Raw genomic sequence first — 22046 nt, 5'->3', positions numbered from 1 at the left:
TGAGAATAGCTCAGCCATCAAAAAATCCGGTGTTTCACGGGAGAAGCAAGCACTGAAGCACATAGATGTGAGGTATCATTTCTTAAGAGACCTTACAAATGATGGTATAATTGAGTTGCATTACTGCAAGAGTCAAGACCAAGTAGCAGATATCTTCACTAAGGTTTTGAAGAAGGAAAGTTTTCTCAAGTTCAGAAGAATACTCGGTATCTACTCATTTGAAGAAGTTGAAGCTCTATAAACTGTGTTAGAAACATCAGTTTAATGGAGGATTTGTTAACAGTTTTGCTATACTTGGGAGTCTGTTTTACCTAGTCTTTGGGTAGCTAAAACTCCTAACTTGTGGGAGAGAATAACTAGCAGTTATTTAGGAATAGGTTAGCTTTATGTTGTTATGTTCCTATATATAGGCAGCGTTATTTCCTTCGGTAAAATATAGATTGGAATCATAGTTCCTCATCTGAGTTTCTCTATCTCTATATTCCCTTCAATATCGGGATCAGACGGTGTATACTGACTTCTCGTGTCTCATATGGGTCCCTCTGAACATGAGGAGGAGTCACATGGTTCATACCTAGCTACAGGGACAGGAGGTAGCGAGGTGTATATACTTGGTTGTGTGGAACTTTGTGTTGATGGATCAACCGGTTTCTACTATAATACATGCATTCATACGCATTATCTATCATCGATATAGTTGGTTATTGTTTGCACCTACCGGTCTTATAGGAGCCGATTGAGTTATGTTTGTCGTTTGTACTATGGATGTCTGAATAGGTTATTGTTTGACTACAATTGTGTATATTACGTCGAATTGATTGTTAGTTGCTTAAGTGGTGGGTTTTGCCCTATCTTAGTGCTCTTATATTCAGTTGTGGTTATGTTGAGTAGCAGTATTACTGTTGTTCTTTCCTTGGTTAGTTGACTTCCGTAGTAGGATCTTATCATTATTAGGTTGTTGAGCTTGCGCCTTCATGTATGTTCCTTTGTCTCGGTCTCTTACTTAGTGTACACTATTCCTTCGTTCATATTATCTGTATTATCATGTTATATCTCCTCGATAGATACTTGTGTGATGTGTTTCCTTATTTAAATGTTGTATTTACTTGTTTTATCTTTGGAGTTCAGTTAGCCTATGCTTGTTGGTACTCGTACTACACTTCTACACCCTTCAGATCATAGTACAAGTTCGAGCATCTTTTGGGATTCAGATACTGGGGTGAGCTCTTGACGTTAGAGTTGTAGATCAAAAAGTGGCGCTATATTCATGAGAAGAAAAAGAATCCACGTAAATTAAGGAGTATACCTTGTTATTATGCCGTATAATGAATTGCAGATAATTTTATTAATTATGGTAGTAATTCTGTATCAAGTTCTTTAACTCTCATTTACAAAGTTGCTGATACTAAAAGCTCCTTCAAAGTATCAAAGTATTTGACAATTTTTATTTGTCATGTACTCGTAAAGAAACAACTCATAATTTAAAAACGCCCTGTATCTGGTAGTAGCAATCACCAATTCAAGTGTGTATTAAGTATAACGTCTAAGCACTAGATTCACATCCATTGACAGTAGTTAACTGTTAACCTTCCAATACGCTATTAAAGATGAAATCAGAAATTGTCAAACTGTTGGAGATAATTTTATGGTAGTTCTGATTCATCAATCAACAGGGGTACGGGGAGATAATTTTTTTCAAGAAAACCATAAATATACAAGAATAAGTCGGAATAACTACAAAAAGAAATGATACATGTCATCCCGAATCATTCACACAAAGTTTACATACAAAAAACACAAACACACGAATATTGAAAGTTGGGAACAAAGGGGAAAAGAAAGGTCTTAACTATTCACAGCTGCACAGTGCTTCCTAATCTCACCAACAGAGCCGGTCTTGACTTCAATCTTTCCCATTTTTTCCATGGCTAAACCAAATTCAGCGTATAATTGTTTGAGTGATCCTTGTACTAGCTGGTTGATGAATGAGTTTGTTGTCGCACTTGTTGTCAAGGCTGCATCAGATTGGAATAGCCCTTTTCTTCTGAGCACAAGCTGGAAGTAGAGAAGGTCAAATTTACTGGAACTGCCAGGATCCATTTCGACAATTGTGGTGTTGTCATTGATTGATTTGCATTTCTTCATCTTAAGATTAGCTGCATATTCGCTATCTAGAGATGGATCTTGTTTGCCCCAAACTCCAGTAAAATTGTATAAACGTGATGAAAATGACGGGCAATGAGAGACTCCAATGGCATGTGCACCTGATAGAAAATTGTTCGTAAATGTACAGATAGTTTCAATATAGCACAAGCAGAAACCAGGCAGATGTATTTTAATGTTAACTTACCAGACAATAGGACCAAATCTTTTAGGTCAAGACCCTTGCTGGCAAAAGACGTCTGGAGACTGGAAAAGTTGCTTGTTAGAGGGGGGATGTTTGCCAACGCTTCCGAGGCGTTTGATACTCTTCCATCTCTTCTACCAGTTGGAACCTTCCAGTAAGGGCCCCCCTGAATAAAAACGGCTAATAAAGATTAAACACTTTCAGGCTTTTGACAATAACATATTCTTCAAGTTGGTTCAGAGTTTTGTACTTACTGTGACCACAACGGAGTCTCTAGCTACCAAAGCAACAATATCCGCATAAGAGACAACTCCAGGGCACTCAGCTTGTACTGCTTTCTTCACACCATCGATGAATGTGAAGCCTCTCAGCGTTTGATTAGGAACTGCTACTTTTTCAGTCTGGTTTTTCGTGCTCGAAGTGAAATTCAGGAGTACAGAACCATCACAACCCTGTAAAAATCCAATTAACAAATCAGGGAACTGCTTTAACAATGGTAGCCTTCATGTGAAATGAGGTATAAACTTACCCTGACAAAGCAATCGCGGAAATGCAGTCTGAGCAACGCGGCTGCAAGAGACGGAGCATTTGGTATTTGCTTTTGCACATATTCTTGAATTATCTTCTCAGCTTGCGGACAGCTCTTTGCATAGAAGTTGAGCTGCAACTGACCAACGATAGAACCCACTATTCCTAGTAGAATACACAACACTAGAAAATTACTCAAATTGCCATATTTAGCCATTTTTATTAACTAGATTTAGGAACGTGCGTTGCACGTTTATCCTAAGATACTTCATATAAATTTTGTATCGTAAAATTTATCATTGTTTCGATAGAAACTACATATATCTTCCTAGTAAAACTATTATCTTTAATTATAAAATTGATTAAAAGTGCATAAAGTAAAAATAACGATCACACAAATTCAATATTCCAATGAAGATATTAAAATACAACATGATAGGTTAATGTATACAAAGCAACAGACCATAGTAAATTATCAATAATAATAACACAACAATAGAAAGTATGTTGTACAATAACAACAAGCAAGAAACATAAGTGTTAAAACTAAATAAATAAAAAGAGAAGAGAAAAGAGAGCATAGAGATTTTCTCATTTTTTTTCAATTGGTTTAAGTTTATATAGTATTGTGTGAAATGTCACTATTTATTATTGGATAGCATCGAGAAATACAAAGAGTTATCATGAATAAATATTAATCTATTTGAGATTATCGATGAGAAATGAGAGTAATGAACATAATGAATATAATTAGTGAGAGTTACATAAATTTACAAGTTGATGGTAAGTTATGTATACTAATATGATGATTTACTATTTAATATTAATATTTAATTTATTAAACAATTTATAAAATTTAAATGTACTATGTAAACAAAACTGTAATCTAAGAATAAAATATATAAAAGAATTCAAATATACTAAATCTATAATGGAAAATCATTATGACTAAGTATTAAAAAATTCATACGAAAATACACCATTCAATCAAATACATTCTTAAAATAAAATTACAAATAAAAAAAATCAAAAATGGGAGCAAGTTTAGCATAAGGCTACCAACGAAAATGCAAATTGATAATGTAAATTGAAGACATTCCTTTCCCTATTTTTAAGACATCCTTTCCCTATTTTTTTATTGATAATGTAAAATGAAAAAAAGCTATAGTAATAAACATTCAACCTTTGACCATAGAAAAAAAGTTAAAAGTTTTGGAAGACAAGTTAACGAAAGCGACATTCAACTACATAAATGGAGGGGTCTTATCATAGTTCTAATCTTGACAAATTACAAAAACAAATACATCAAACTCCGATATTCTAGTAATTGAAGTGTTATTCATCCCTATAATCACATTACGCTTTGTAATCTTGACAGAAATCCTCTTTGCCTTGAAATTTTCTTCACTTGATTAAAGCTTCTCTAGTCTTCCACACACAAAAATTGTATCACGTATAAATCTTTCTATGAAAATACTATTAAAAAATTTTTATAGAAAGATTTGTATTTATAGGGAAAAAATATAGTTTTGGAATATGAAGATTCACTTACAAAGTTGAAAGGTCAAGTATTATTACAAATTAAAGACAAATATTAATTAAAAATATAAATTAATTTGGAAGATGAAACACATACATGTATCTATTCAAAGGGATAACTCTTATTTTTAATTTTTGTTCTATTTAATTTACTCACATGTATACCAATTAAATAAAAATATTATAGAAATTCTACTATTTACTATTTAATTAATTATTGATTTAATAACATTTGAATTTATTATAAGGGTAAAATTGTAATTCAACTTTTCTACTTTGAAGCTTCCCACTTATAATAATATATGATTACTTCTTTTACAACTTTTTGAAAGAGTTGTTTTTCTTTGTTCGAGTTGCTACACATTTCAACTCCAAACAAATTAAAAAGAATTTATAGGCACATTGATTTAGCTAACCTGCATCAGTTTAAGAAAACAAATTTGTTAAGAGTCTATCTCTTTCATTCAATGAGGTTAACATGTCATGATCATATTATTAGACACATAAACGAATAAACACTAATTTGATAGTATCATTTTTACCTCCTCCTGGAGATTATAGCTACCTTCATAATGGTGCATCAAAGGTCCAGTACTTTTGATGCACTGGCAAAAACTGTTTGACTAGACACATGGCAAGCACAGAGAGGACGGCAGTCAACATCAAGTCCATCAATCAGAGGTGGAGCCAGAATTTTCATTAAGGGTTCATAATCTGTAGAAATAGATAGTTGAAGGGGGTTCGACATCTATTATATATACATATAAATTTATTTTAACCATATATAAATAATATAATTTTCCGCTGAAGGTGTAGCTCCGCCCCTGCCATCAATGCCAGCTGGATGAACAGCCCTCTTAGGAAGGATTCAACCGGATGGACCAACGTATCCGGACCATCCTAGACCAGTCTCTTTCTAACAACACCCAAACTCTGAGATACCTTTGGAATCATGGGTGAATTTTATATAGAGAATACACATAAAAAGTTCTCCAAACTGTTCAGCACAACTTACTTTCGTACTTAAACTACACGAGTGTTTTAAATATCTCCTTAACATCTTTGAAGTGAATTTTGAACCGGGTAATTATAACACAAAATTACTGAACTATGAGAATACTAACATAAAAATCACACAACAGTAAAATACTACTCCCTCCGTTTCAAAAAGAATGAGTTTCTTTTTTTTAGTCTGTTTCTTTCTTGTTTTGGTAATATTTTAATCTCAACTTTCCACGTGACATGTTTAAGACCACAAGATCAAAGGGTAATTTTATACATTTGACCTAACTTTAATTTAGGACCACAAGATTCAAAAGTCTTCTTTATATTCTTAAACGCCGTGTCAAGTCAAACCAGGTCATTTTTTGTGAAACAGAGGGAGTATCATTTACGGTGGATAACTCAATTTTTACTCCTTTTTTGTTTAAATCTTAACCGAGTAAAATTAAGTTTTTTGTTGTATCTTCTTGTTAAATTGATGGAAGTAGCTAGAGGCTATTTTCTTATCGTTTTTGTTCTATGTATTAAGAGATAGTATAAAGTATTTGGTATTAGTAGTTCAATGTGCATCACAATATGTGGTATTAGTTCCAAGATGGATGTATTAAAATGTATCAACTTCACCAAAAACCACCAACTTCAAGAGTAATTGTATTTGCTTAGGTATTGTTTTTCCTTGTTTATTTTTATTTTTATGGGCAGAATGTACCTACACAGCTACACTTAGGTATTGGTTTGAGCCAAAAGGTTTACGTGACGGGTCTTTGGAGACAAAACGTAGTTTTATTCCAATTTAAATAATTGAAAGATATTTTAAATCCTTTTTCATATATCTAAATATAATAGAATTCCATCCATCACCTTGACATCAAGGTGGACAAAGGGTAATTTTACATTTCACTTTTTTACTTTTTACTTGCACTAGGAAATGATTAACTTTATCAATTTGCCCTTATTTAATGTTTTTTAAGTCAACTTTATAATAAATGATGAATGCATTTTCAAGATTAATTAACTACTCCATCAAGGGTATAATAGGAAATATGTTAATTTATGCATAAATTTCATAAAATGACATGTATTATGTTCCAACTATTTATAGAAAGGAATAACATATAAAATGAAATGAAGTGCGTATCAATTTCATAGATTGATTGATTATGTGAAAAAATCTAGCAATAGAAGTAATTAGTAGTTCCAATTTAGAAATTTTAGTCAAATGTGAATTGCATGAAATAACATTTATAAAGTAAATAGTACTAAATATAATCAAATAATTGATACTAGACGCTTTGAATTAGGAGAGCTAAATTGGTCAATAAGGTGAACTCACTAACTATAAAGTTGGCTTGAGTAACAAAGTAAAGAAAATTTTATTTACACCAACCAAAAGAGCATAGTATAACAAATTTATTATAATTAAATAAATATATTAAACATAAAGAACGGATTTACTTTTTAAAATAAATTACGTAATTAACTGAGCTCATTCAATCTAGCTCGAGCTTCGATCTAAGTTGAGGTTGACTGCAAATCAAGCTAAATTGAACTTTAAACAAAATAAGGCCAAGTCAATATTGAAGCCTAAGCCTAAGAATTTGATTCAAATGTGTTCAAATATGCAACATTTATTATTGTGGATCAACAGATATATCTTATCTTAAATTTTTCGCTATTACAGATTGTATTAGCATCAAGATAATAGAAGTAAACTAAAATAGGATTCAGAAGTAAAGTTTTCGTCTAAACCCATAAAAATAAAGTTACTTTGATGGAATAATTAAATACTAATCTTTTTTTTTTTGAATTTGCTTTCTCCATTTGTATTTAATCCCTGACATAAGCATTATGTGTTAGTTTTAGAAAGTCATCCACCTAGAGAGGAAGACTTAACTGATTTCAACTAAACAACTTAACATATTTTTAAATTATGTCATATATATATATTTGGGATGACTTAAATTTAGGGTGAAGAAGCACAATACATATGTTTGCCTCTGTAGCACGCATGGATTAACTGATTTTGGGAGACTTCGATTGTTAGTTTGTTTGCTCTCTTTTTTTGCCTAATTTTGAATTGCAATGGTAGTCAATTTCTTTGGAAAAAAGCCACTATTGTTTATCTGTATAGCCCTCAATTAATTGCCTATTTCTCCATTCTACATAAATTATTGTTATAGCCCTCAATTAATTAAACCTAAGTCATTGAAATTAATATTAGACATGTGACACTTGACACTCACTCAAAAAATGATTTGGAAAAATAAAGATGATAGTTAAACCCCTATTCTATAAATGTGGTTCTTCTAACACTACAAGAAATGATTCTTAAATATTGATAAGGTAAAATAAAGTTAAATGTGGATAAGATATAGATAGTACAACTCACATGACATTATACAATTAAGTACTACAGTGTTAGTCCTTCTTGTTGTTGGCTTATATAAGGTAATTTTTTAAATCTGGTAAAACATAGAAGGAAAAGGAACAGAAAATATGGGAGATTAAAAGGTGGATAGAGAGATTACAAGGTGTGGAACTGCAACTAAACTCCCATCAACAAACTTCTTGTCTTATCGAGAAGAGTCTTTCCAACATGTCATAATGGGAGAAAATAGAAAACACTTGCAAAAAATAAATGTTACCTGAATTGAGGCCAGAAGAATAAGCCAAACCACCAAATTTTACAATGCCATCAGTGCAAATATATTCATTAATCAAATTTCTGTATTGAGAGCTCTTTGGATCATTAATGAGGACCAGATATAATTGAAACATATAGCAGGTTTAATGGCTTGTTTATGCATGTAACCAAGTAAAACTGAAACAAAAGGAGAGAAAACACAGAGGGACCAAGTTCTAGGCAAAATCATCATCATATATGTAATCAGGAGCTAATCTCTTTTGGGGCAACAGATTCTCGGAAGAGAGTTTGCTCTTCTCATATATTTTAGTATCTTCTAAAGGTTTATTTAATTTGCTTCTTGGCTTTTGCAAAGGTTTAAAAAATGCAGGGAATGTACTCATAGAAGTTCCACTAGGAGTTGATGCTGACAGTGCTTGTGATTGTGCTTGCAATATCAAATCCTGTTTCGGAAATGAGTTTTCTTTCTCACTAGACAGCTTGCTTGATGACAACGTCTTTAGTGATGGTGTTTGACGGGGAGATGAAAATGTGGCTTTTCTCATAAGCATTTCTTTGAAATGAGGTGAATCTCTATTTTCCACCTCTTGTTTTGACTTTACAGTTGATTCAACAGGCACGAGTTTCCCATCCACTTGGCAAGTGAAAACAAACGAAACCTGCAAATATTAGAAAATTGAGTATTCCAATTTAATATAATGAATTATCAAACAAGACCCCGACAGACATAGAAGGTTAAGTTTTTGTCCTTTTTTTTGAGAAGGTAACATTTTTTGTATAACTATTTGCTGCATAAAAACTACAGCTGTCCATACTTGCAAGGAAATATAGGAAGATGTACTAATTTTTGGTCCTTTTTCTTTTGGCGTCAATATGTAATATCATAGTATCACAAAATGAACTATCACATGATACCAAATCTGCCCGTATATCTTCCACTGGTCATACTAATTTTTTTTAACATTTGGAGTATGACATGTGATTAGCTTTTCGTAGATCTTTAAGGTAGTCTGAACTCAATGCAACAGTAATTTGAACTCTCTGCTTACCTCATCTCCTGCTGCGGACTGGAAAATTACATCTGGTACTGATTTTGGGGAAAAATGATGACCCCAACTGGCCAAGTCCTCTTCCTTGGGAGCTCCTATCTGGAGAAGGGTGTTTGCTGAATGAGAACCAAATGACAGAACTGATACTTGGACTATAAAAATAAATACTTACCTGCCACTCTGAGCTTTGTAATGTACGCAAGCAACCAGCTACACCTGCAAACCCCCCAATATCCTCTTGATCAGGCTGATGACCCTGAGTGTGCAAGTCAGCTATGATGTTGTCATCTGGCATCACTGCATTTGGTTGACAGCGGTCGCAGCTCATTTTTTCATGAATCTCAGACCTATATTAACACTTGAAGTTGAATTAATATAAAAGACAAGAAGCATTTTGGTTGTACTTGATACAAAATTATTATAGAGCATGAAGATGATAGTAACAGTGAAATAAGTCAATAACACAATGTGAGCTTCCATAAGTTTCTGCTATGCAGATAACCCCTCCAATATAGTAGAGGATCTTTCTTCTTATCCAAAGAAAACAAATAAGAGAAACATTTGAATTCTTAACCATATTATCATTATATATACATGACGGTAGCAGGTTCGTATTATAACCAATTCTCCCCTTTAAATGCGCCTAGTAGCACAATAACTAACATATTAAAATTTAGCAGAACACCGTATTTGTTCTAGAGAATCTTCTAATAGTTCCATAGCAACTAGAAAGAGATTCTTTGAACTTTTTGTCTTCATAACACAAAACTTTAGCCCAACCCTTTTCTCTTTCTTTCTCTACATATGCCCACTACTGTCCCTCTTTTATTTCTCTTTCAGAACGTCCCCTCAGTTCAGTCATACAATGCGCAATGACCCGCAAGCGAAGCACTGAAAGCAGCATCACTGCTACCTTTGGCTCTATAGTGTTTAGTGTTGATATATGTCTCGGATGGGTGGGCTCTAAATTTTCTTTGAAATCCAATCATACTCCATATATAATAAGAATATAAAAAGGACATCACATGAAGACGTGCGGAAATGATGGGGCTAGTGCTTGCTAAGGAGCCATTTGTCCATGAAAACTTTCCTTTTTTCAAACATTATTGTAAAATATTGCTTGGTTGTACATTTAAAGCTTGAGGAGGTTAAGGAGGCTATGCGTAAGATAAGGAAGGGAAGGGCGACCGGGCCAAACGATATGGCGATGGTATTTTGGAAGACCGCAGGCAAGACAGTTATGGAGTGAACTGGGTTGTTTAATGTCATTTTTTAGACGACAAAAAATGCCCAAAGAATGGAGGTAGAGTATAATGATCCCTTTGTACAAGAACAAGGGTTATATTCAAAATTGCAACAATAGAGGTATCAAGGCTACTAAGCCACGCTATGAAAGTTTGAGAGAGAGTGGTGCACATTAGGGTGAGGAGAGGTGTATCTATCACCGCCAACCAATTCAAATTCATGCCGGGGTGATCAACTACGGAAGTCATTCATCCCTTAAGGAGATTGGTGGAGCAGTATAGAGAGAGTTACATATCGTGTTCATTGACCTACAGAAAGTATACGATAAAGTCCCTAGGGTGGTTCTATGGAGATGATTGGAAGCTAGAGGTGTACATATAGCATACATTAGGGTGGTTAAGGACATGTATGATAGAGCCAAGACTTAGGTAAGGGCAGTGGGAGGAGACTTAAAACACTTTCCAGTCAAGATGGGGTTGCACTAGGGATCAACTCTTAGCCCGTTTTATTTGCCTTGATGATGGATGAACTGATGCAGCATATTAAAGGGAGGTGTCATGGTGTATGTTACTTGCAGATGACATAGTATTGATTGAAGACACGCAGTACACTAAGCAAGAGGTTTGGACTTTGGAGACAGACTGAAGTCTAAAGGGTTCAGGTTGAGTAGGACTAAGACAGAGTACTTGCAGTGCAAGTTCATTGATGCAACTAACGAGACAGATGTGAAAGTGAGGATTGATATACAAGTCATCCCCCCCAAAAAAGAAGTTTTAAGTATCTTGGGTCAATAATCCAAAAAATGAGGAGATCGACGATGATGTTACACATCATATTAGTGTGGAGTGGATGAAATGGAGGCTCACATCCGTTGTCTTGTGTGATAAGCATGTGCCACCAACACTTAAAGGTAAATTTTATAGTGGTTGTTAGATCATCTATGTTGTATGGGATAAAATGTTGGCCAGTTAAGAACTCTCAAGTCCAGAAGATGAAAATAATAGAAATGAGAACGCTGAGATGGATTTGTGAGCATACCAGGGGAGAGATTTCATATGGCAAAGTAATAAAGAAAACAGTAGTACTCGTCTGGTAAAATGGGATGTACTTACTCTCACCCAAAAACAGGGAGGATGAGCATAAAAATTGATATTGCATATAAAGAGTCTATTACAGAGTGGTTATGGAGGTACAACAATGAAGATATGACACTTCGGAGATATTTCATTAATCATGAATATGAAATAGAATGCCAATGGATCACTAAAGAATTGACAAGTACTTGTGTATGCAGTGTATGGAAAGAGCACTAGGAATCTGTGGAATGATTTTGGGCAAATGTGGTGATTGCAGTGGGAGATGGAGGTAAGACAGCTTTTTGGGAGGACCACTGGATTGGTGAAAGTAGTTTGAAATCCACTTTTCCTGATCTCTACTATATAAGCTCAATCTCACAACCAGATAAACCAAGTTTGGAGTCAATAAGGGTGGAACCTTATCTTTAGGGGAGCTATGAATGATCGGGAAGTAGAAAATTTAATTACCATGATTCAACTTATAGGAAGTTTGGGTGGAAACGCAGGCAACAAGATAGACTCAGTAACAAAGGTAATATTTCAGTAAAATCAGCTTTGGTTCATGAATCATAATAGCCCCAGAGAGAGATGTGCCTATGGCAGCATGTAAGCAAACTGTGCAAGGTAAGAGAAGAGGAGAGATGTTCGCAATTACTACCACAAGAAAGCCGCCCCCGAATGAGGTATGGCCTAGGAAACTGATTAGGAGCACAAAACTTCCATTAAAGGTATCTTGTTTTGTCTGGTTAGTGGCAAGGTGAGCATGTTTATCTCAAGCAAAGCTACAAAAACGAGGTCTTCAGATTTGTTAAAGGTGTCTAATGTGTGGTCAGTAGGGTAAAAGCAATGAGCATATTTTCTTACATTGTAAGACGACAATAAATCCGTGGCACAAGTTCTTTTGTATTTTGGGCATAAATTGGCTATGCCTAGGTCTAGTATGGATCTTTTCGAATCATTGAATGAACGTGGGGAAGAGAAATAGAGAGGAACATTGGTGGAAGATCATCACAGCATGTATTTGGTGGATAGTAGAGGAACTAAAAACATCTTTAAAATACTAGTGATTCCATCTAATAGTCTTGGTTTGTTCCTTTTTTTGGTATAAGCAGAATTTATGGGGGCAAGTAGGAGATTTAGTAGATTTTATAGGTAAAAATGTAAAGATTACAGATCTGGTAGGAGTTTTTTCCTCTTTGATTTTGCTCTATTTGATTATTGAAAGTTCTAAATTCAGTACTAGTTGTGGTGTTGAGTTTATATAGATTATACAAATGGTACCTTTCTCAAATTGTTCGAGTTTATACAGAGTTTATATAGTTCATATGTCAAACTAGTCAATTGATGATTGATATAATATGTTAGCAAGTTTCAGTCCTGTATATGTGTAGATAATATGGAAATCTGTCTTATCCGTCATTCAACCCAGTTTTTATCCACATAAAATATGGGTGAGTTGGAAATTTTATTCGTTTTTATCTAACCCGTTTTCAGCCCCATCTATATTAGATCTGACCCGTTCATTTGCCAGCACTACTCAGATGTCAGATGTGAAAAAAGAAAAGGGAATGGGGGAGGTGCACTTCCACACTACAGAATCTCCAAAAGTCACCATAACTGCTAAAAATACTTGAGCCATGTGAAGGTATAGGAGATTTCACATAATGCATTAACTTAATCCCATTTAGCATGGAACATACCTACTATCATGAAATGTGAACAGGTCCCGCAGGTCTTCTGCTGAGAGACAGTTTCCCTGAAATCACATATTAGTACCACATTACAGCAGAAGAATGAGAAAAAATTAGAGACTCTAAAATATTACCTGGATATCAGAATCTGTTTGTTCCTGCTGAATAACTTTCTGAAGACCTTCCTTTGACATCTGACGCTGATAAACCTGCAAATAAAAATAAATTTCTTCAACCGAACAACTAGAGAAGATAGGAACTCATTAAGCAAAGGCTTCTAGGAATCAAACCTTTTCTTCAATAGTTCCAGTACTCAAAAACCTATAGATGTAGACCCTCTTCTTTTGTCCATCTCTCCAGACTCTTGCAGCAGCCTGAGGAAGAGTTGGAAAATCTGGAAATTATGTATTTGATAAGCAACATATTCCGGCATCATTTGGTGATACTCAGGCGAAGATTTCACCTGTTTGTCATTGGCTGGATTCCAGTCAGGATCAAATAAAACCAAACGGTTCCCACCAATCAAATTAAGACCGCAACCTCCAGCCTTGCTGCTCAACAGAAACGCAAACTCATCCTAAAAGATGCTCAAAATAAGTCTTGGTAATGCCAAAACTTAGTTAGATAGACAAGTCTAACAAAATCCCCAGGTACCTTTGCTGGATCATTGAAATGATTAACTAGCTTCTGTCTTTTACTAATTGATGTAGTTCCATCAAGTCTTAAGAAGGGATATCTCCTTTCACGGCATAATTGAGAGAAAAGGTCCAGTGTCTGATTAATAACAACTCACAGTTAGGACAGACCACAAAAGAAAGAAGGAAGAGAAAACAACAGAGAGAAATCAGTTACTTATTAATCAAGGAAGAGGAAACAAATGAGAGAATTTCAGTTATACACTAGAAAATTGAATGATATAAGCAAATATGTAACTCTATATCAGTGTTCACATCTTGAAAGCAGGCTGTTAACCTTCATTATCTTCTGAAATAAATGTTACAGTCACAAACAAGTTTGTCTGGTGCTGAAGTTTTACCAGCAGATATTAGACTCAGAGTAACTAAAGGAGCTAGAGCTGAGAGATGATAGTCACATGTTCTGTTAACAATATGGAACTTAGGGGTTGTTTGGTTGGGTGTATTAGAAGAAATAGATTATTATGTATGGTATTATATAATACTATGTGTTTGGTAGGAATTTGTGTCTATGTATAACTAAGGATTAGCTATGCATCCTACATGGTATTATAGGATGTACTATAATACCTTCGTTTGGAGGTATTAGTAATACATAGGATATAATATCATGGGATAAGTCTGTAAAAAGACAAAATATTCTTCAAATTCTTTTAATTATTTTATTGATTTTATGTTTTATATTTGTACTAGTAAATTTATTTAAATAAATTAGCTTACAAATTATTAAAAGAGTTGTTTGTTACTAAATAAATTCAATACAAATCAATACAATATTTGAAATGTGAGTTGTTTAACATTAACTCATTAAAAAGGCAAATATATCACCACATGACGTTTGTAATCTTAATTGAATGTACAATTTGTTGATATATATATAAATATATACACAATTTGTCGATATATATATGTGTGTGTGTGTGTAGTTTCTAATTATTTGTATTTTGAAAAATTTATAAAATTGCATACATATTAAAACTATAAGTTCAATTTTTATATGTAAATTTAGATGATTTATTCAACTTTATTATTGTTTACCGTCTTTTAGATTTTAAAAGTAGATAGCTTATCTTTTTTGAATAAAAATGACACTTTGTAAGTGATCAATTTACTAAGATGACAATTATGTATCCTCAAAAAAATTAATTGGAAAAAAAGACAAACATGTCAACAAAATTTTTCTTCTCATAGCTAGTGTGAAGGCATAAAAAATAGTATTGTTCAGCAATTATTTACCTTGACCAAATTACATAATAATTTAAGTGTATAATTGGAAAGAAACTTTTTTATAAAGTTTTAATCCAAACACAAGAGGAGGTGAGAAACAATGAACCGAACACTTTATAAAATTAAAGTTTGCATTACTAATCCATGTGTTTCTGATCCCTGCACCACTAATCTTTGTACCAAACGACCCCTTAGAACATCAGAAATGAGGAAAACACTCGGTATTTAAGATTGATGAAGATCAATGTGGCAACTGGCATGTATCTTACTTCAGGAAAACACAAGAGTACTCGACTTAGAGAATGGGAAGAAGAAAGCTAGCATATCTGCAAAAAAGGAAGTGGCACTCCTAGGATTGGCTAAATACGGATATTATAGTCAAACTGTGGTGATGGACTACTAAACCACTGTCAATAGCTATCTTCCCATTCTCTTCTAACAGTATCCTGATAGAGCCAAACAAAATATACGTAACACTTTCAACCAGTATAAAAAAATGATGTGCTGATCCTAATAGGCCCATTATTAAAGGAAAATACTGGTTTTAAGCCACCCAAAGCCCTCCCTGCACACATCTGAGAAAAGATAGAATGCACTTTTACAATCTCAACATACTATTTACCCCTTCAGATCATGAATTCATAATTGTGACTACAAGCTATGAAATCATAATTCTAGACCAGCATCCAGCAATAACAGATTCATGCTGGAGAAAAATTTGGAGACCTGTCCAAGCTAAGAGGTCTATGAGACTCAGAAGCTGAAATTAAAGCCAGAGCAAACAAAACATACATCCAAATCGAAGCGGACTAACACATGTAACAAAACTTGTATTTCACACTTCAGATTCTGGTAACTTAATTATAGTTACTCCTCGATACCTGTGTGTAGTTGGAAACCAAAACAATCCTATCATCTGTTTTCTGACGAAGTTGAGCCAGTAGCCGGGCTAAGACATGCATTTTCCCTGAAAGTTCAACCCACAACCCAGCGCCACCCGTCCATGAGCCACACCTACCAGATTATTTGTAAAGCCATTTCTTTATTTGTAAATAATCAAGTTGAAGACGATCTTCAGAAAGAAAGTTGGCTAGAACAGCTTACCTTCCAGAGAACATTTCTGGAGGGAAAAAGCGGATGCAGTCCTCAAAACCAGATGTCCCTGGACTTCCACCTCGTATTGTGTCGTATATTAGCTATAGATATTTGACATTAGTAAGCAACAGTTTTGTGACTAGCAAATTGAATAAACACAAGAAGTGTAGTATCATGGTTAGGAATTTTTGGTATTATATGGCTCTGCGGAAGTCATAAGGAAAAGCAGTAACAAGTTACACCAGAGAGGTGGGCCTCCGGGGCTTTGGTTCCATGGTAAGGACACAACATATGATGTGAGGATTACATGCATGTCATGGGTTCAAACACTGCTGCAAACAAAGCATAGTATTTATGTTGGGAGGATGGCGGAGGAGCAAACTATTACTCCCCGGAGTTTCGAACTTCTGCACCTACAGGAGTTGGGCCAGAAACTCACATAAAATTTCTTTGATATCAAAAAGAGAAAATTAACAACGAGAGCTATCGTAAAAGTTTTGATTTCCAAATTCAAATCCTCGAGATTATTCATTTTACTGAGGTTTCTGCAAGCATTTGACCTTAACTTTGAAAATTCAACACATCCAAAATGGATTATATCATGACTTTTCCTATGTTTGGATTAGAAATTTCCTACCTCCTATTCGGATTACAATTCTGTTATCATGTGACAGTAATAAGGAAAAGCAGTAGAAAGGTAAAGCAAGGACAATTCAAGAGTATTGTCTTTCCAAAATTTCCAATCATAAAGAAGTAGTCTTTTATGGAAGTCCCTTCAAGTGCAGACCGCCATTAATTTTACCACTATCATGTTAAATGCAAAAAGCTCTCAACACCTATTTAGTATAAAACAATATTTTCAGATACATTGCCAAGGTATCAACATGGAGCAATAATTTCAGGTAAATTTTCAAGGTATCATCATTAAAGAAACATAATCAAACAGTCTGTTAATTGCCCAAAAAAAAATTAAAGAAATGGTTTCAGGTACATCTTATAAGTGTCAGTTTTCTTTTTCTGTTTTGTATTCCTTTAAAATAAGAAACTAAAGAGAAGGTAGGGGGGAATATTCGACATATATAATGGGAAAATATAGAAAATCTCAAACAGCACACGAAAAACGAAAACTTGTAGCCTGGCTGGTATCTTAAAAGAAGACTTAATACCTGTTATACTTTCCAGTTAAGAAAAGAAGCGGTATAGTTGTTACATATGAATAGACTTGAAGTTACTATGAGAGAATGATAGCTCACCTTTGGATGATTGCAAAGCTTCTTCAGAGCTGTTATGTAAGCTAAGATTTTTGATTGTTTTGCTTCTTCAGCGATAGCTCGTTTCACCTGTACTTGGTAGTAGTAGAACAAAAGCAAACTAAATTATCCAAGAAGCAAGCTAAATTATATAAATACTTCACATGTCAAAAGGCTAGCAAAATGAGAATTTTACATTTTTTGAATGTATAAAATGATTGTACAGCTCTGACTGGAGCGGTGTCAGCTTGCAACAAACAACTTCAATTATCTGCAGAGTAAAAGGGTGCAATCATTCATTATCTTCAGAATGATCAAAATGCTTACCAACATATTATTATTACAACAACAATAGACCCAATGTAATCCCACAAAGTGGAGTCTAACGAGGGTAGAGTATACACAGGCCTCACCCCTACCAACATATTATTATCATCTAGATAAATGAGTAAACATTCTTTTGAGATGAAATTTTTTATTTCTTATTTTTTAATCTGTTGCTTTGACAACTTGTAACATTCTTTTTCTTATTATTACTTTGTTTTATTTTTTATTATTATTTTTACTATTAGTATTATTATGTTTCCAGTACTAAATAATTGCCAGCTGTACTCCTATATTTGTTAGATGGAAAAGTTTTCTTTAGCATCGTAAGAATGAGAACACAGTCAAAAGCTGTATTAAAATCCAAAAAATTAGTACTAATCTACTTGGTCCGAATTTAGTCCATCAAACATACAGGAGACAAAGGAGTTTACCATAGACACCAAATCAGAATTTGGTAGCTCATCACTAGTAGTACCTCAAACAACAATATGCCAAAACAACAGATCTGATAGAGTAGCTAAAAGTGCAGTAGATAAAGTCATTGTACTTCTTTTAATGTCAAATCTTCGGAAGCACAATCAACACTTCACATAATACACTATATTACAATATCTAATGAATTAAAGAAAAGGGATACCTTTGGCGGTAGGTGGTTTGACAATAACGCATTTGTCCTCCTCAAAATAAACTGAGACACGTAGAAAAAAAGAAAAAGAGTATTAGTCATGTTCAGAAAAAGTACACCAAATCATTACATGGGAGCATGTGCTAGATTTGGGTCCCTAACAAGCAGCCTTAGACAAGAGGCAAACATCAAACTCTGCAATGACTGTGATATCCTAATCAAAACCAATTTGCACTAATTTAATTTTCTAAAATATCTTATTGTATTTCGTTTCTTGAATATTTTGGACTGTCCAAATTTAAAGATTTAATTTTTTTCTTCCAAAAGAATAACAAAAAGATTATGGACTGGCTTCAAGCCTTCAAGGTTCATAAAGTGATATTTATATTATATCTCTTTCTTCTACATTGGATTTGGGTGTAGAATTACTAGCCAGAGCAGATAATAGATCAAGTGATCAACAACAAGCCGAAATTCCGAAACTGCATAATTTTCAGTGGAAAGCTTGCCTGATTAACTTTGGAACTCAGTTCAGCAGATCGGTCAGATCCTAGTTTCTTCTCTTCCTCTGTGGCAGTCGGTTCCCTACCACATATTATCGGTGTCTACAAACAGTTGGATCGAGGGAAACCACAGTAAGGTAAATGCTTATATACTGAGAGAAATAGTGATAACTGATAACCAATATATGTCTCCTTACCCAGTAAAAAAGATATGGATTTTGCATTAAGTGATGATATAATTAAAAAAGCTTATCTGCTCTTTAAACCCCACAAAGTTGTGGAAAAAGAATAGGGACATAAGAATTCACGTTAAAATTTGTAATTCAAGTGTAAGCTAACCTCAAAATAACGCCGGAAGTGTGCAGCATCACCCAAGATACCCGGATTCGTGAAATTAACCATGGCATAAAACTCTTCTAGATCATTCTGAAAATTGAGGGAAACAAAAATGCATTATGTAGCAAAAACAAATTATATTAACAAAAGATACTAAAGAAAAGTCAGATAGGATCTCACTTGCATTGGAGTCCCTGATAGCAGAACCCGGCGTTTGCATGCTAGAGAAGCCAATGCCTAATTGCAAGTTTTAAATTAGGCTCGACAAAGATTACAGAGTTCATCCACAAAAAGTAATCTAAGTCATCTAAAATAAGTAAACATGTCTTACTCGATTAGTCAGTGTTTGATCATTTTTCAATCTGTGAGCCTCATCACATATGAGAAGGTCGCATGATCCAGAATTACTGAATTTTGAAGAATGCATCCGAAATGTCTCGTAGGAAACAATTAAAACCTGGGAGAACAATATATGAATAGATACCCCTCAATCATAATGTAACTAGGATCTCTCAGAAAACATACCTGTATATTACTACGGGGATTGATAAAACTTTCTATGCCAGAAACAACATCATCTCTGGTGCTTTCACATAAAGCAACAAGTTTAACTCTTTCTCCAACCCATTTATTGATTTCGGCCTCCCAATTACTAACGAGACTAGTAGGGGTCACAATTATTGCCTTCCTGACCATAGGTTTTCCATCAAATCCCTGGCGAAGAAGAGTGTAAAGTAGTGTAATTGATTGCAGAGTCTTCCCCAAACTGCACTAAAACGCAAAGAGCAGTGAATAAGCCAAAATGAAACACCTAAGATGACTCAACTTAGAGACACATAGTCAGGGAGAATAACAAAAAATAATTTACCCCATATCATCAGCTAAAATGCATCCATTAATGTTGAAGCTACTAAGTGCACCTGACACACAGTCAAACATGAACTGGACCCCTTCCCTGCAAGTAAAATCATGAAGAGTTTTTTAAGGATATAGATGCTGCAGCATGCTGCAAACACAGTCAAATTTGAGAGTTTCTCAATGTTGCTTAACTTGATTGAAATTCATTTGAAAACAGATTAAAAAACATATGGCATCAAAGATAAAACTAAGAGGTTGAAGTTTGGCGAATAATAGAAATGTTCTTTTTTGGAGTCTTTCTTTTAATGAAATAAGGAAGAACTGTTCTTTTTGGAGTTATGATGGAGGAGTGAACAGGTTATCAACTTACTGATGTATATCTTCAGAAACTAATGTTGCAAATTCAACTTGAATGTCATGAAATAAAATGGCACAAAGTAACTTAATGAGAAGATATAAAGAATTCTTTTGAGTGCTTCACCTATGATACATTTTAAATATCCATAGCTTCCAATTCTAACATTGCTTTTTCATTCATGCACTTGGTTAAACAATACGCCTTTAAATATCACATAAATATAATCAAACACACCCTATACTGCCTATCTCATGTGAAGTACCTTTGATGAGGACGAAGGAACCTAACAAGCAACGGATCCACAATTATAGGAACTAAACTACAGCCTTCCTCCACAATTTCTTCAGACTGCCACAACACCAGAGGTTCAACACCAGGTGGCAGTTCTAAATTGTCTTCCACCACATCTATCTCAGCAGCTTCTGGAGCTTTCAGCCTGTTTGTAATAGCAATTAATGTTGGACTTGTTGAACCCCATGGCACAAACCTTTTACGAGCACAAAGACGGCGAGCTAGATGCTCATTGCTACTACTGTAACCATTGGAGCTTGGAGGTTTGAATGGCTTTCGGAGATTGGCTGCTGCATCTGTCACTGAATAGACTCGTGGAAGTAGTGACTGTCTTTTCACAATAAGGTTACCCCTGAATTCATTACAATCAGGATATCATAGACCAATATCAGAAGACTCCTAGATAATTTTCCTTAAGTAATAGTGCTTTATCGAGATAAAGAAGTATGACTGATTCATTTCGCAGAAAAGTGAAATGTGCTTTACATTAGAAACTTAAAAGAAATGAATCGGAACATTGTCAAAAGATTCAAACTTTCTTAGCAACTGGCTAAATCCAGCAGAATGGATATATACAAGATTCATACAAATGGCCCAAACTACATTGGATTTAGGCATAGCTAATCCATATTAACTGCTGCACTTAGAGTTCCTAGCTCAAATGAGACTGCAATTGACAAATTAAACAGCTTCTGTCACAGACAACATATGAAAAATAGCGAAACCCTAATTTAATCAACATATACCGTACTCGTGCGATGACATATACTGTATGTTAGGTCTTTTCAAGTATAGAAAAATTCACGCTACCTCACAAGAGCATCAACATTTTGCGATTTGCGGTCTTCATCTGGCGAACTGGTACCCGCCTGAGATGCTACATTCCATTCATCGTCATCGTCGTCGTCGTCGCCACTATTAGATACGCAATCGATGTCCTCCTCTGGCTCTCTAAGGGATTCGTCGCTCGATGCTGAAAGAGCCTCTCCCTCGTCCTCCATTACTCGTAGCTCAGACGCGAGAGCTGCTCTCTGCTTAAGGCATTTGAATCTTTCCGTTTTGGCGGTAAGTCGAAGCGGGAAGCGTCTCTAGGAAGATTGTTTAGTTTGATATCTTACAAATTATAGTTTAAAATATTTGTTTTTATTATAAACAACATAAACATTGAGTTATCATCTTGAATTTTTAAGCATTACTATTATTATTATTATTATTACATGTATTGTATTTTACCACGATCTGAGTTTACGCCATAGTTGATATGAGATATTTGAACCCACAAGTGATACCTTAATAATTCTTGACATAACATATCTACGAATATCATATGAAAATTAGCGAAAACTATAATTAAGGGGTC

The 22046-nt window shown here is 34.4% G+C and overlaps 2 protein-coding genes across 2 annotated transcripts; both read right to left on the bottom strand.

Annotated features, from left to right (window-relative positions):
• Positions 1-1766: 1766 nt before the first annotated feature.
• LOC107017387 (peroxidase 3-like) lies at positions 1767-3092 on the bottom strand. The gene is made up of 4 exons (XM_015217629.2): positions 2877-3092; positions 2602-2799; positions 2351-2513; positions 1767-2264 (listed from the first exon to the last, which is right to left on the bottom strand). Exons 1-4 carry the CDS (start codon positions 3090-3092, stop codon positions 1846-1848), a joined length of 996 nt encoding a protein of 331 aa, XP_015073115.1. The 3' UTR covers positions 1767-1845.
• A 5004-nt stretch (positions 3093-8096) lies between these two features.
• Positions 8097-21800, bottom strand: LOC107015963 (protein CHROMATIN REMODELING 25). Its single transcript, XM_015216422.2, has 21 exons — positions 21497-21800; positions 20658-21038; positions 20048-20134; positions 19705-19945; positions 19511-19636; positions 19360-19416; positions 19183-19269; positions 18850-18945; positions 18353-18403; positions 17585-17659; positions 17392-17478; positions 16148-16239; positions 15925-16057; positions 13776-13895; positions 13585-13698; positions 13412-13495; positions 13256-13330; positions 13131-13186; positions 9282-9456; positions 9110-9208; positions 8097-8719 (listed from the first exon to the last, which is right to left on the bottom strand). The coding sequence occupies exons 1-21, from the start codon at positions 21685-21687 to the stop codon at positions 8276-8278; spliced, it is 2871 nt and encodes a 956-aa protein (XP_015071908.1). The 5' UTR covers positions 21688-21800; the 3' UTR covers positions 8097-8275.
• Positions 21801-22046: the final 246 nt, after the last annotated feature.

The sequence above is a fragment of the Solanum pennellii genome, chromosome 4 (assembly GCF_001406875.1).
Source record: "Solanum pennellii chromosome 4, SPENNV200".
Classification (NCBI taxonomy): Eukaryota; Viridiplantae; Streptophyta; class Magnoliopsida; order Solanales; family Solanaceae; genus Solanum; species Solanum pennellii.
The sequence above is the reverse complement of the archived record's forward strand: the minus strand, read 5'-3'. Positions and strand labels throughout refer to the sequence as shown.